Here is a 15971-nt window from a genome sequence, read left to right as displayed (position 1 = left end):
AAAAGCTAAACGTAACCTACAAATGACAGGGAAGTAGAAAAAGGCAGAAAAAGGAAAAGCAGAATGATGGGAGAAATGGCCCTGTCCCAATGCTCTTGCATAGTCCTTTAATCCACACCCACTGTCCTTATGGACTAAAACCCGAGTAAATGTCACCACCATGTTGTATCCTGTTTATATTTAGGAGGATGAAGAAGAGCATGAGTGAAACAGGGAATTTATGCATTGTCCTCATACCAATCCAATTACACAACAGAACCCAAGCCGGGTTCTGCAAGTAAAAATCTCTTTCTTTTTTTTTTGTCTACAGAAAGAAAGATATTTAATACAATTATATAAACCTTTTAAGACAGACCTACTATGATTGTTAAAGCCTTTATATGTTCCTATATTAATTCTATAGGTAATGTTTATTTAATTTCTATATTTATTTCAAAAACATAATTTCATTTTCATTAGATTAGACCTACATTCTTTGCAATGCACCATGCCATGGGATAAAATGCTAAACTGTGGTGACTGAAGAGCTGGTTGGTTTGGGATCTTTGCTTTAATAGGCTTTTTACTTTAGGTTTTAAAAGTGCCAATGAAGAAAACCAATGGGAAAAAATACTTCAGAAACCAAGGCTGTTTAAAAATGCTTCCCTCTCCATCTGCCTACTTAAAAGTACAAAGAAAGTTGGAGCGATTGTATCCCCTAATGCAGTGGTTCTCAGCCTTTCTGACTCTATAAGGCCCTCTTTATTGTCCATAACTATATTCGAAGGCTCCATCACTTTTCCTGTTTGTGATTTACTGGAAAAGGATTAAGGATAAGGATTATTTAAAAATATATGTTTGTTTAAATATTTTAGAGCTTCGATAGAGGCGTGATCGAAACTCAACAGATGAGAGATTTGGAAAAGGGGTTAAGACTGGCTCAGAGAGAGCAAGAGAGGAGGGGGCGGGGCAAGTGGGCGGAGACAGTGACTGACTGCGGCGGCTGCGCTGGCTGTGCTGCTGGTGGGCGTGGCTGCGTGGGTGTGTCCTCTTACTGCCAGATACTGCGGGGTGAGGCCAGTCAGGCCGGTCAGGCTCCCCCAGGCAGATGCGCTGTTCAACTGCTGCATCTGCTGCGCCAACTGCTGCTGCAGCCGCCGCTGTTCCTTATCCTTCTGCGTGTCGGCAAACTTCACCACCATGGGGGAGGAGCAGCCCTGTATGGACAGATTGAAAGAGAGAGGAGGAAATTCGAAGAGGGAGAGAGAGAAAGCAAGCTAAATATCTAGAAGAGCAATGATCTTGTGCAGTGGTTCTGCATAAACCGGTAATGGCACACAAACACACACACAACCGCTGGAGCGACGGGAGTTCTTGGTGAAATGAGAGTTCTGCGCTGTGCTGCTGATTTTATTTCCCAGGAAAGCGATTTCCTGCTTTATAAAACTATTTCATCATCTGTCTGAGAGAGCGAGCGAGCGAGATCACCCGCCCCACAGCACTACAGACCTGCGCATTTCTGCTAATCTCTCACACGCTCAGCCTCTTTCACCCACGAAAGCAGACAAATCTAAACATCATGGGGCTGACCTGTGATGGCCGTTTAACTAAAGCCCTGGGGGTCAGAATATAATGAGAGAAGGGTGTGTGTGCATAGCAAGTACTGTGTTAGTTCTTGAAAGGGCTATTCAATTGAAATCTAACATTTTCTCATGATTTACTCAGCATCATGTTCCTCGAAAACAGTTCCAAAAGAGTTAATCTGATGTCTATCTTACAGTTTATAAAAAAAAAAAAAATAGTACATTGTAATTTTAACATATTTTGGCACTGTGACATTATTTTTATGAGAAATGAGCATATTCTCCACCAAATTCTCATTAACATAATGTATCTATATTTTTTATTGGTATTTTTATAGGTTTTGTCATTCCATTATTGTCAGTAGTGATTCTCATTAATTTTCTAATTACTATAATACAACAATTCATTTTATAAATGCTATTTAAAAAAATAAATACAAAATCTGCATAATAAAGATCATTTACAATTCAAATGTAATACCAATGTTATTCTCAATTGTGATTCTAATTAGATTCCAATTACTATAATAAAATCATTTATTGTAATATAAAATTAGAATAAATTGAAGAATAATAATACAACAATGGTAATACAAAGTGGGCTAGGCAAAATGTGTTTAATGAACATAATTGTTTGACATGATTCGAAACAGTTATATTTTTTAGAAAAACAATGCATTATTCTTTCTTCTTAATCGAGGGGTAAAATCTGATCTGGGCATGGGACTCCAAAGATGTTCTATAACAAATCGACACAAACACTCGCTAGATATTTCAAGTCTTCTAAAGACAAAACTGAAATCTTCACAATAGCCTGAGCAGAAGATAACAAAAATCGACGTCTCTGATGCGAACACATAAGCGTGCGTGTTACAGGAGACAGACTTTGTGAATGGTGTTCAGTGAGAACATTCAGAAACACCATTACATTTATTAATATCAAAGCTGTTCCTCAGGCAACGGCAGCTAACGCAGGGCAGCCATATGGAGCCACAGGAGGACGAGAGATTGAGACGAGTGCTTCAAGGCAATTATTCTACATCTCTGTCTCTTGTCTCTACCTTACAGGTGCTGATTCACTCTGATAAATCACTCTGCCGCTTTTATTGTGCTCTCTCTGAACTGCAAACCACACTCTGACAAAAAAGATGAAAGATCACAGACCCTCTAGAACGCGAACGTGTGTGTGTGTATGTGTTTGTGTGTGTGAGAGAGAGAGAACATTTGAGAGTTTCTTGGAGGTGGAGCGTCTCACATCCACCCGGAGTGTTTCTCCGGTGTTCCTTCCATTCGGAGAGCTGATTTTCTTATTTCTGCTCTCAGACGGAGGGGAGGTAAAAATAAAACTTGTAAGGGTGGGGGGGGGGATTTAACTCGAGCTGTCAATCGAGTGGTGCCATCACCGAGTGAACATCTCAAGAGACCTACGAAATCTCATTACTGGCTCGGGCTCAGTCTTTCTCTACTACACACACACACACACACACACACACACACACACACACACACACACACACTCACTCTCTCTCTCTCTGCAGACTAATGTGAAAGCAGCAGCATGAAGCTAATATGTTAGATCAACTTAACAATGTTAAAATTGGTATCACTTGACTTTTTTGATGATAATCTCATCTCACAAAAACATGCCCAGTTCACATTTCCTCCCCTTATATGAAACCCACCACCAATTATTATTATTTTTAACTAAAAAAATTAACACATGCATACTATTTATTTCTATATGTAAAACAAGACATAAATTAAAAGTTGTAAGTAACAGAGTAATTTGCTGAATTACGCTCCTTCTGGTTAAAAAAATAAAAAAATAAACACTACTACAGTACACATATATATGTATGTGTATATATATATATATATATATATATATATATATATATATATATATATATATATATATATATATATATATATTGTATATATATGAGCATATGTAATAAGCATATACTGAAGCCACTACACCCCAAAATATTGTTGTATATAATAATATAAAATTACAAATTTTATTTATCATAGCTTTTACCCCTATATTGTCAAGCATCATTAAAAAAAAAAAAAAAAACCTTGGGTTCTATACATTAATTGTACAGTACTTTGTACAGTAATTTATTATTGCTTGAGAAAATTAATACATACATTTATTTCTATATATTAAACAGAATAGGTACAGTAGTAATATATCTTTTGATGAAATAAATTTAAATTTGTAAATAACTTTTGTAATCTGTTGTAATACCAAAAAAAAAAACTAAACAATGTATTACAGTACATAAAAATAAAACAAATAAAATGCAACACATTAATAAAATGATACCATTTTTAAATGTGTATATATATATATATATATATATATATATATATATATATATATATATATATATATATATATATATGTATATATATATATATATATATATATATATATATATATATATATATACAATTTGTATTTGTAAAAATTTTGATATATATACATGGATAATATATTAATTAATAAATAAACTTTCCATTGATGTATGGTTTGTTAGGATAAGACAATATTGGGCTGAAATGTAACTATTTGAAAATCTGGAATCTGAGGGTGCAAAAAAATTAAAAATAAATTTGAGAAAATCACCTTTTAAGTTGACAAAATGAAAATGCATGTTATAAATCAAAAATTAAGTTTGATTATATTAACATTAGGGACTTTACATTATATCTTTATGAAGCATGACCTTTACTTAATATCCTAAAAAAAAAAATCTATAATTTTGACCCATACAATGTATTTTTGGATGTTGCTACATATTGTTAGCAATATATATATTGTTGGATTTTAGAGAGATATATGACCTGGGCTGCCATGCACACACTCCCATGAAAAATATATAGGTGTAAATGAGCGTGCATCTATGGAGACACACATACACACACACCACAAAAACACAGTAACACCATCACAGAGATAAAAAGAGACAAACATATCAAACGAGATGAATGTCCAGGGAGACTACTGCAAACCGCAGCACTGAAAACAACCCTTTGAGACGACACTAAAAGAGCAAGGCCGCTCGCGACGGTGTGCGTGTACCCAGGCGCATGCATGACCACCCTCTGTCATATCCGTTTTCATTAAGTCATGACATTCAGAAAGGCCACAAATTCCTCGGTGTGAGAGGAGGGTGGAGAGATGGCCCGAAAACAAACAACAAGCCGACACAATTTACTCACTCTCATCTAAACCGGGTAATTACTTTCCCTTTGGAAAAAAAGATGTGGCCTATTTGGACACATACTGTGCAAAAAGACACAACAGAAGCACCCTGAAGCGAATGGTGGATCATTTCTACATTGTCAGCTGGATGAATGATGACTATATTTGCAAATTTAGCCATGGATTGATAATTACAGAACTTCACGGGCTAGTCAAAACAGCTTAAATCCATTAGTGCCACTGATTTCTGATTGGTTAATAGGTGGTCTTTAAAACCGAGCGTTGGTGTTAAAAACTGAGTGTGTGCAAGGGTTAACATGCAGTGGAGAGAGTGGTGTATGTGTGTGTGCAAACCTGAAGTCGCACACACACAGGCAAATAGTTAGGGCCCTGTATTAGACAGCTGTCAGCACCCTCTGATTTGGTGTGTCAGGGCTTTGACATTTTGACAGGCACTGAGACGAACTGCTAAACTCTGCTGGTATTCTACAGGGCAATCACAATGCAAGGGACCGTCGGGGGTCTGTTATTAAAACGTCTGTGACATCGTCACCGTGAGACCCATCTGCTAATGGCGGACTGGTTGTGTGGTGGGTGCGGGGGGTCCTTCTTAGTTTGACCCGTCTGGCCAGGGGTGGTTTCGGCAATGCCTGACAGTAATAACAGGGAGCGAAGAGGCATTTAATATGGCGTTGAAAGTTCTGCAGAAAAGTGAGTAATCTTCTTTCAACTTCATAGGAAAAATATATGAATCAAGGTTGTAATACTTGTCGCCAATTCAAACAGAAACGAGAGAGAAAAAGAGAGAGTAAGAGAGGCGCTCTGTTCTTAAATCTCGAAAGCTTGCCTAGGCAGCATCCTAACTGAAATAAACATTAGCATGTGAAGCTAACAACCATATTCTAATGAGCAAAACAAAGCAGAGAATCCAGAAAATGGGGAATGTGGACACATTAGCATTCTGCTAAGCTAACAACAATACTCTCACAAGAAGTGGTCAGATTAGCGAAATTTTGCGAACAGAAAAGGGCCAAGATTGTCCATTATAAATAGTATACCATCTAGTTCAGTTTCAAACTAAGCAATTTTATATTGGTTAACACGTCAAATTTATATGTTGAAGTTTAACATACTAGAATTTGATGCAAAACAGTTGACTTTAAACGTGTTTAACATTAGCATGTTGGTAAGCTAACAGCACAACACTAATAAACAAAACAAAACAAAAACACAAAAACTGCGTAAAATAGTTCACTTTAGTTAGACCAGTGGCTTTCAACCTGTGGGTCACGATGGTATTGCAGGTGGGCTGCCAATTACATAACAAAAAATAAATATAAAACCGTAACTATGCTTCCACTATTCGAGCTCGCTGATTGGTTTAAGAATAAACCGCCAATTTATCTTAGATATTTTTGCTGCATTTGCTACAGAAAATCAGCAGTTGTGCTAAGCGCTTCCAGCCCGAGTTATTTTCTGTTGATTGCCAGTTAATTCAATAAAGACAGTTAACAATTTAGCTTCTGAGTACCGTATTTTTTCGGACTATAAGTCGCACCTGAGTATAAGTCGCATCAGTCCATTAATGCGTCATGATGAGGAAAGAAACATATATAAGTCGCACTGGACTATAAGTCACATTCATGTAGAACCAAGAACCAAGAGAAAACATTACCGTCTACAGCCATGAGAGGGCGCTCTATGCTGCTCAGTGTAGACTACAGGAGCACTGAGCAGCATCTTAGGCAACATAGAGCGCCCTCTCGTGGCTGTAGACGGTAATGTTTTCTCTTGGTTCATTTCTCTCAGTTCATGTCAAATTAATTCGCAGGACTTATATGAAAAAAGTGTGACTATGAACTATGAAAAAAGTGTGACTTATAGTACGGAAAATACGGTACTAAGTTATTAACCCAACAGTAGCAAGGTCAGTTAATTTTTTTGCATTGGGCCACGCAAACATATGTGTTTAGCTGTGTGGGCCGCTAGTTGAAAAAAGTTGGGAACCACTGAGTTAAACTAAACTATTTAGATACAGTACTTTGCGGTACTGAATTAAATATTTTTTAATCAACGCTATATATATATATATATATATATATAACCATTTTGGAAGAAAGCCACTAACAACAACACTCCAATAAATAAGCGAAAATTAAAAAGGTTGCTTTTAAGACATAACTACTTTTGTTTATGCTATGAGATGAATTATATTTAGAGTTATAATCTAGAATTTCTTAGTGCATTATATGCCATCTTGGATGGATTTTTTTGACACAATGCATTATGAAATGATCTTCCTCTCAAAGTGTACAGTACAATTTGGTCAGAAGAAAGTTAGAAGAATGACTGAAATCTTCTGGAATAACTTCTCAAACCCTTAAAATGCTGCCTACGTAGGCAGCTCACTATGTTTTGGAACAGAGCAGAGCTAGAGAGAGGAAGAGTGTGAGACAGAGAGAGAGAGAGAGAGAGAGAGAAGACAAGGGTACAGTACCTCCATGGTTTGAGACTGATGCATGGCTTTGATTGCATTCTGTGCCATAGCCCTGGTAGAAAACGTGACAAACGCACATCCTGCAGGAGGGAGGGGAGGGACGTGGGAGGGAGGAGAGGAGAGGAAGGAGGAGAGACGAGAGAGAAACAAAACAAGACAAAAGGGTTGGACAGGTTGTTATAAAGCCAAAAAAACAAAGATCGTACAAAGAACACAGCAGACAACAGTGCTATACAGTTGCTAGAATAGAACAATCAACATTCAACATTCAGCTTCAGATAAACATTCAACATTCAACATCTCAAAATACACACTCAACAAAATGTCAGCAATGGATATCAGTTCTTTAGTTTCATTCGGTGTGATGGCTTGGGAACTACAGTATGGGGTTAGAGTGTGTGGCTAGTTTCATCTCTCAAACTCACACAAACATAAATTTTTTATACTGTGATCCCAAAAACTGTAATTGTTGATACCAATTTCAATGGAATTTCACAATTTACAATTTCAATTTTGAAACCACAACAGAACCTATAACATGATAACGGAAAATACTTTATTTGAAAATGTAAACATTAATATTAAAAATATATTAAATTCTGGTACAATGTGTTAAAACATTTTGAAGCTAGAACATTTTGATAGAATGGCATTTCAATGGAGGGACAGAAAGCTCTCGGGTTATCTTCATTTGTAGGGCTGCGCAATTAATCTAAATTGTAATCGCGATTACAGTTATGGATGTAACAATTACAGCAATTAATCGTGCAATTAAAGCAGCAATGAATCATTTAAAGTCTACTTATATTAGTCTGCACTCTTAAGAGATATTTGTTTGTTTGTTTGTTTTTACGTAATCTTAAGGGTTTTTACATTGTTTTAGTTTTAGTATAGCATTATAATACCATTCATGTTTCCTTTTTTTTATAATTTAAAGAATGAAACCAATCCGATGTATATTTGACATTTGAGGCTTATTGCTATAGAAAAGCACGAGAAGTTTTTCAGTGTTTTCAGCGTGTTTATTTTCAGATAAAAATACGGCATGCAGTTGCATCAAACAATGGTATAAACATCATTCAATGTAAATTCTGATAATTGTAATTGATAATCGCAAATACAATTTGAAGGAAACAATCGACACTTATGATTTTTGTCATAATCGTGCATCCCTATTAATTTGTGTATCAAAGATGAACGAAAGTCTGAAACACACAATAGGTTTGTGTAAATGACCATTTTAATTTTTAGGGCTGAACTACATCCTTTCAAATTAAAACAATTTTAAATAAATGTAAACATGAAATGTAATGCTTCAAATTATTAACAGAATTATTCAAGCAAAAAAATAAAAAAAATAAATCATGACCAGTGAGTAATTTTCTCTTTTTTTCTTCTTTTCATTGTTTATTATTATTATTATCAAAATAGTGGCACATCCCATAGGCTGAATGTAAACTGCAGAGCCAAATATATGCACAGAAGTTTTATTCAAAATGATTTTAATACTAACTTTGTACCTAAGTATCTGTGCTACTCATATCCCCACCACCCATGTTTCATTAAAATTCCGTCTGTTCATAAATATGTAAAAACACACCCAATTTCTTTCTTTTTAAACAACTGTAATCAAGGCGAACGATCCCTGGAGGGGAGTGTGTGTTTCGGGAGAGCTTGCAATGGCATCTGGGACAAGAAGTCTTGGAACCGAAGCGGTGCAAGCGGGAGCCAGAAGAACAGGCCATATGGAGGCATGCTGGGGGAAAACGCAGCCCTGTTTGAAGAGCTCTACTCTACTGTGCAGTCCAGCACATTTATACATATGGAGGACACACACATGCGCGCATGCATGGACAGTCTAGTTAATGGGTTAACTGCATCTCACACTCTGAGATAGAAGGGAAAGAATGGAGGAGAGGAAAGAACAAAGACTTGGCGTCCTGTCTTTTCGTAAATGGTTCCTTTGAAATTGGGAAACTCTATTTACAATGTGATGTGGGTCCAAGTGTTGTTGGCTAGAATAACATGGACATGTTGGGCAATTTCATATTACTTTTCCTACTGCAATATTGTCATGCTGCCATAGAGAATGATGGGAATTGCAGTTTTTAGTCATAAACTGACTAAATAAGCAGTACTTTCTGGAAAACGTTGATTATTCGTCAACCACAGTACATCATTTGCACACAAAATACGGTACAGTCAACATTCACAGTTACATATGAAAAATACCACCACATTTAAATCTTGACTTTTTCACTAGAGAGGAGGACATAGTGGTTTCTCATCAGATAAAAAAAATAAAATAAATAATAAATAAATAAAAATCCAGCTGTGCATGTACAAAGTTCTTAGATTTGATTTCAATTTAAAAAGAATTATAATAATAATGTAAATGTTCAGCTTAATCATTGAACAATAAATAAATAAATACAACTAAATATATATTTTTTAAGGTAAACAATATTTATTTTAAAAAATATCATGAGTTATTAATTATCAAATATTATTTATGTTTTTGGGAAGTTGCACAATATGACATTTATTTATTTATTTTACAAAAAGGCCAAATTATTCAATATTTTAAATATATATATATATATTAATATCCATACTTATTTTAATGCAGAAATTAAAAGAAATAAAATGCTCCACATAGAACAGGTGTATTCATTGCATCTTATTATTATTATTATTTTTTTTTTTTACTAAATTACAAAAAAAGTCAGCAATAATTCCACCCTGCAATGCGGTGTTGCGACCACACGGCTGCGCTGTATATCTGTTGGCACCGTCTACCTGCTCCAGCAGACATACCTTTATTCTTTCCTTCTCATTAGCATGTTTCTCTTCACTATCGCTCTGATACAACCTCCTTTCTGTCTTCAGAGCGGGTGAATCTGGCCCCGGCGAACCGGAGCATCACCACGAGTGAAAGCAGAATGAAAGGCTGTTTATTTTTATAGTTGTTTAATTAGCCTCATCATTAAAGTGGTTTTGGACACCCTAAGGGTGATATTTGTGAGCACTGGCAGGGTGCGAAACTCAAGAGAAACTGTCTCGTGGGGGAGAGATATGGGAAAAACTTTCTCTTTCAACTCTCAAAGTCCTCGTTTTTGCTGACCTGCGACTGCAGAGTTCGTTCACGGTTCGAACGAACTGTGATCTGTTGAGATAAGAAGCTGTTAACGAGGAGACAGAATGAAAGAATTTCCAAGTAAAGCGATTAATTATTCTTATTACGCAGCCCTCTGGAATACTTGATGGTGATTGGTCAATCGCGGCATTCTGGGGTCAATTTCTTTTAATATAATGAGCGCAAAACGGAATAATTGTCCTAGTCAATGGATTTCCTCTGCTAGTCTCATACGGTATCTTTCGTTATAAATATTAAATCATTTCAAGTCAAATCACTGTTTCATGTCCACTTATTTAGGTGTTTTTCTTGTAATAGTGACAGTCTGATTGTAAATTTTCCCGCACATATGTCGTAGTTGCGGCCAAAAAAACACAATAACCTGTCAGTGTCATAAAAAGAGAATGAATGAGGGAGATATAGAGGGAAAAAGAGAGAGCGAAAGATGAGTTTTTTTGAAGAAACTGGGGTAGCTCCCAGGACACTGCGCTCACATGTGGCCTGATCTATATTTTATTAATAGTGAAGTTCAATGATGATTGATAGACCGCTTTAATAGCAGCACGAGAGCACTTTTAAAGTCGTCCTAGTCTGTGGCCTTACCATACACCTCTTCTGTGTACACATTTGCTCATCTATTTATTCATCCAATCCTGTTTTATGGAGGGGGGTGGTAGTTTCTCTCATAGAAGCATTTCAAATATATCTCCAACCACAAGCTCAGGGAATAAAGTTAATCTCCTGTGGAATTAAAATATTCATGAGGACAGGAGGAGAAGACGGAAAATAAGGACTGCGGAGGAGTAGCGCGAATGAGCGAAGGATGGAGGGACGACTAGTGGAGTGGATGAGGAGGATAAACGAGTGATAAAAGATGGCTGTATGCGAAAGCAGAGCATTGTGGGGAGTTGGAGGTGGGCTGTAATTCCCTGCAGGTTACATCAAGATGGGAAAAGCTTCAACACTATCGTGTACCACATATATTCGCGTAATTCTGGAGGAAATCGAACATCCTTAAACAAACTGTGAAAGATTAAATTGGCTAACTACAGACCTTGATGGCTAGAATGGTAAAACCACTAACTAGTATCTCTCACTGCCATGTTTGATTAGAATGGATGCATATGTCTACAAAAAATATACCTTTAATGAAGTATAAAAACACAAGCATAATAACATATCAAACATGTCCTGCATATAAAGAGTTGTATTCTACACATTTGTTGCAAGTCAAAATTAGTTTTGTTGCACCAAAAACATTCATAAAATAGTTCTTATAAGCATTTCCCACACTCCCTATAACTTGTTGATTTTGCTACTGCACCTTTAAGAAATCTATAATTAAGTAAGCCCTGTTACGATTTGCTAAATGACAAACTGCTGTAGTTCCACCCCGATCTCACAGAATAATGTAAGTATTTTACGGGCTGCCGATTTCGTACGAGTTCATATGATGTGAAACGTAAAATAAAAATATGTAAGTTGTTGTTCTCGAGGAAAATTCTGTCGTAAATTTATTTAAAAATTCTGTCATTAATTACTCACCCTTACTCACTTAAGACATTTGTTTATCTTTGGAACACAAATTAAAATTTTTGATGAAATCCGAGGCCTTTATACACTGCAATGCAACTGACATGTTCAAGGCCCAGAAAGATAGTAAGGAATTTGTTAAAATAGTTGTGGTACTCTTGTAAACACATGTCGAAGACTGACACAGAAGAGAAGAAATTGTTGAATAAAGTCACTATTTTTGTTTTCTTTGCACACAAAAGGTATTTTAATAGCTTCATAAAATTATGATTGAACTACTGATGTCACATAGACTATTTTAACGATGTCCTTACTAACTTTCTGGGCCTTGAACATTGTAGTTACATTGCTGTCTATGGAGGTTCAGCTCTCGGATTTCATCAAAAATATCTTAATCTTAAGATGAACGAAGGTCTTAGGGGTTTGGAACAACTTGAGGTAATTATGAGTATTTAATTACAGAATTTAAATTTTTGGGTGAACTATCCCTTTAATAATTAATAGCTGTGAGCAGCCATATGTTAGTGAGCTTATGGTTGTGATGTCACAGTTGTGATGTCCAGTCTGTTCACATAAAAAGTGAAATTCTATTTGACACGAAACAATTACCACCAATCAGAACATATTTATTGTTTACTACTGAGCTACATGGAAAGCTGTATTGGACCAATGAGGTTTCAATGTGGGCGTGGCTTCATGATGCTTCATTACCTCACCATGTTAGTTTCAGATTTGTGTTGAAAACTTGTTTCAAAAGAGCAAGAAAAATCCTGTTTTTCTTCATGTTCACTTTAAAAATGTAAAAAGAAAAATACACTATGTCAAGTGAGTGTCTCACCTCGGCTGAGTCCATCTGGTCCCCTCAAGATGCGACACTCTTCGATCTGTCCGAAAGGAGAGAACATGACCCGGATGTCGTTCTCGTTGCATTTCTTCGACACCATGCCAATGAACAGCTTTCTGTCTTCCACCGCTGAGAGAAAAAAAGGGTAGAGAAAAGAAATGTACCCAACGTGTGGTAAAAAAAAAAGACGTTACGGCTGCATGTGATCAATGTCTCATTAGCACATCAAGCACAGACACACACAACCACAAATTTTCACTTGGTTCTCTTTGATCTTTTCTTTCATTGACCTGAGCACACTCTTCTGCCCGTAATCTGTGTGTGCTGCCTCCTAGTCCTCCTGGGAAGATACTATTTATGAGCTCGGATGCCGCAATTATGATGTGCATTTCTGCTGGAAATAAAACGTATGTGTTGAGTAAATTCATTTTTATTTCTCCCCTTTTCAGTTCACCATAAAGACAGGAAGCTCTTTAGGTCTAATGCACCAAAATGAAGAGGAAAAGGTGCATTAGGTTTGTAATTGAAGCTTTATTTATGCATTAAATCATTCTTGTGCTGCCACAGAGAATGATGGGAAATGTAGTTTGGTTGCACACCTCATTAACCGGCTAAATGAGTAGTGTTTTCTGGCAAGCTGTAATGCTTTTTATTATTATTATTATTATTATTATTATTATTATTATTATCAACACTAGATAAAATGTGGAAAAAAAGTACATTGGACGGCAATGAATACTCCACAAATATCAGTGGAATTGGAATTTTTTTTATTTACTCTTTTGGCTATATAAAACATACAACTTTCAGCTCAATTTAACATTACGATGTAATATTGCGAATATGTATGGAAACACTTCCAACTTAAATTAAATTCATTAATTAATAAAAAATGAAAAAGTAACCCTTTAGATGTTTCTAATCTGAAATGTTCGGCATAATAGGAAGAGTACTGAACAAGAAGGAAATATTAAAAATACATCTGAAATCATATATTCGGTGACAGTTTGCAGTTGTGCGTTTGTGCACGCTTGCGTGTGTGTGAGAAAGAGAGCAAGAGAGAGGCAACTGTAATCCAATTTTTTTAATGAAGAATGTGTCAGCTCTTACTGCTGGGCGGCCGATAAGCAAGCCGCTGCACTCTGGGAAATCGATAGCTCACTTGTTTATTTTGCTGTTTGAATTGTTTGTGCATTTAACAGCGACAGGATGAGCCAGCGATAAGTGCTGTTTCAAAGGCTTCGCCTTTACGCACACACACTGTCATATCAGAAGATTAACCACACACAGAGGAGCAGGGTTCTCAGTTTGATGGGTTACAGTGTTCACTAATGAGCTTTGCTTACAGTGAACATCTGATATAATATCATCTATGAGAGATGTGTTATGGAGGGTCACATCTATAACATCCCTGTCACTCATAGAGACAGACAGACGCGGATCCTTTTACACGAACAAATTGTTAAGCCCAACCAGACTCTGAAAAAAAAAAAATACATTAAATGCTATTCGCACACCATTTTATTTTCATAATAAGTCATATTAGAGGCAGAACGAGTTATTACATTTTGATGAAATATAACAACAAATGTTTTTCTTTGAAATAACATTCAGCAAATCAAATACAATAAGACCAATAACTAGCATTAAGAAAGTTATTATCCACTGACTTGAAAAAAATCAATGGATACGATTTTTGGCAAATAATTCTGTTTCAGAGTAATTCAGGTATGGATCATCCAGACTGATATGTGAACCAGTTCTGACAGGTTTGTTAAAGAATCAACATTAATATGTCTTGCAAGCAAGTTCCACTCTACACTAAAGCAATTTATAGCTGATGAAATATGTTAGCTGTTATGACTCCCTATGACATAATATTTCACTAATATCCAAGGAAATACACGTGGATGAGTATTATTTTGCAACAGATTTAAATAAATATCTACAAAATATTTATATAAATACAACATATTTCAATTTTATTCCACAAAATTACTATAATTGATACAACCATTATACAATGTGGGAGTCAATATGACTGATTGATTGATTTTTATTGATAAGAAATCAATACTTTCATTTAGTGAGGATGCATTCAGTTGGCTAAAAGTGGCAAATTATTTGACATAAATAGATAAAAGCAGTATTTTTAAACTTGAAAATAAATTGCATTATGATTTCCACATCGGAAACAACTAAAATCAAAAGTAATGTGACTCCGGCTGCTGATAATTAGGATTTGAATCCAACAAATACATTCTATCTCAAAATATATTAAAACAGAAAACCTTTTTTTTATTATTATTATTATAATAATAATAATAATATTTCACACAAAAACTGACCCACATTTTTCAATGGGAGTGCAAACGTTTTACTACATAAAGCATATCTCTACTTTTTTTTTTTTTTCAGAAGGTAGATTATGTAGTAACATAGGTGTTATAGTTACATCATCATTCAGCTCTCAAATCTCTGGCCAAACACCAGCTCCCTTGCAGTGGACTTCCTAACCGCATCTATAAAATCTTTTTGTGAGCAATATGGCTTATGTGAGTGTGTGTATATGTGTTTGGGTCACTGCCAGGGCACACAATTAAACTATTGTTGGCCCGTGGCTCTCCTGGGTTTCAATAATTCATCCATCTCCCAGTCCCTCACACAAACACAGGGACTGACCTTCGGAACAAACGTACAGAGAAAAATAAGCCACTCACCGTTTGATTTCTCACTGTCTGCGGGCTTCATCTGTATGGGATGGTGCATCTGAAACACAGGACACACACGGGTTACATTTGCACAAACACGGCACATTTACTACAACACACTCGTTAACGCTCACGCCAGCACATAATCAACCTCGTCTCACTGCCGCACTGATGTTCTACATTATCGCTGTAATCTTGTTAATGTGTCGTCATTTTTTCCGCTGACTCTATTCTTCATCTCGATAGATGCTAGCGGAATGAAGACGTACGCGTGATGAAGGTGATTTGTCAGCACTTTACCGATGAAATGTTTATTGCGTTCCATCTTTCTTTCGCACGCACTTGTTCTTGTTTATCTCTAGTCAACGATTTTCGGAATAATTTGCCGTACGCATGCTGCCGTTTCGTCTGCACAGCTTTTCAATTGTCAGTCAATGTGCAAACCCGTCAGATGTCTTTCATTTCCCCAGCTGT

The 15971-nt window shown here is 36.1% G+C and overlaps 1 protein-coding gene across 23 annotated transcripts in view; it reads right to left on the bottom strand.

Annotated features, from left to right (window-relative positions):
* The window catches only part of LOC113061565 (CUGBP Elav-like family member 2), a 138752-nt gene that overhangs the window by 19261 nt on the left and 103520 nt on the right, over window positions 1-15971 (bottom strand). For 13 of the 23 annotated variants that reach the window (XM_026230819.1, XM_026230764.1, XM_026230782.1 and 10 more), the window contains 4 exons: window positions 15507-15555; window positions 12781-12915; window positions 7274-7353; window positions 975-1196 (listed from right to left, as the gene is read on the bottom strand). In XM_026230819.1, the coding sequence (XP_026086604.1) occupies window positions 975-1196; window positions 7274-7353; window positions 12781-12915; window positions 15507-15555 (486 nt within the window). The remainder of the gene's footprint in view (window positions 1-974; window positions 1197-7273; window positions 7354-12780; window positions 12916-15506; window positions 15556-15971) is intronic. The other 10 variants (XM_026230828.1, XM_026230846.1, XM_026230854.1 and 7 more) reach the window with 1 other exon arrangement.

This window comes from Carassius auratus, chromosome 4 (genome assembly GCF_003368295.1).
Source record: "Carassius auratus strain Wakin chromosome 4, ASM336829v1, whole genome shotgun sequence".
NCBI lineage: Eukaryota > Metazoa > Chordata > Actinopteri > Cypriniformes > Cyprinidae > Carassius > Carassius auratus.
This window is presented reverse-complemented; position numbering and strand designations above follow the sequence as displayed.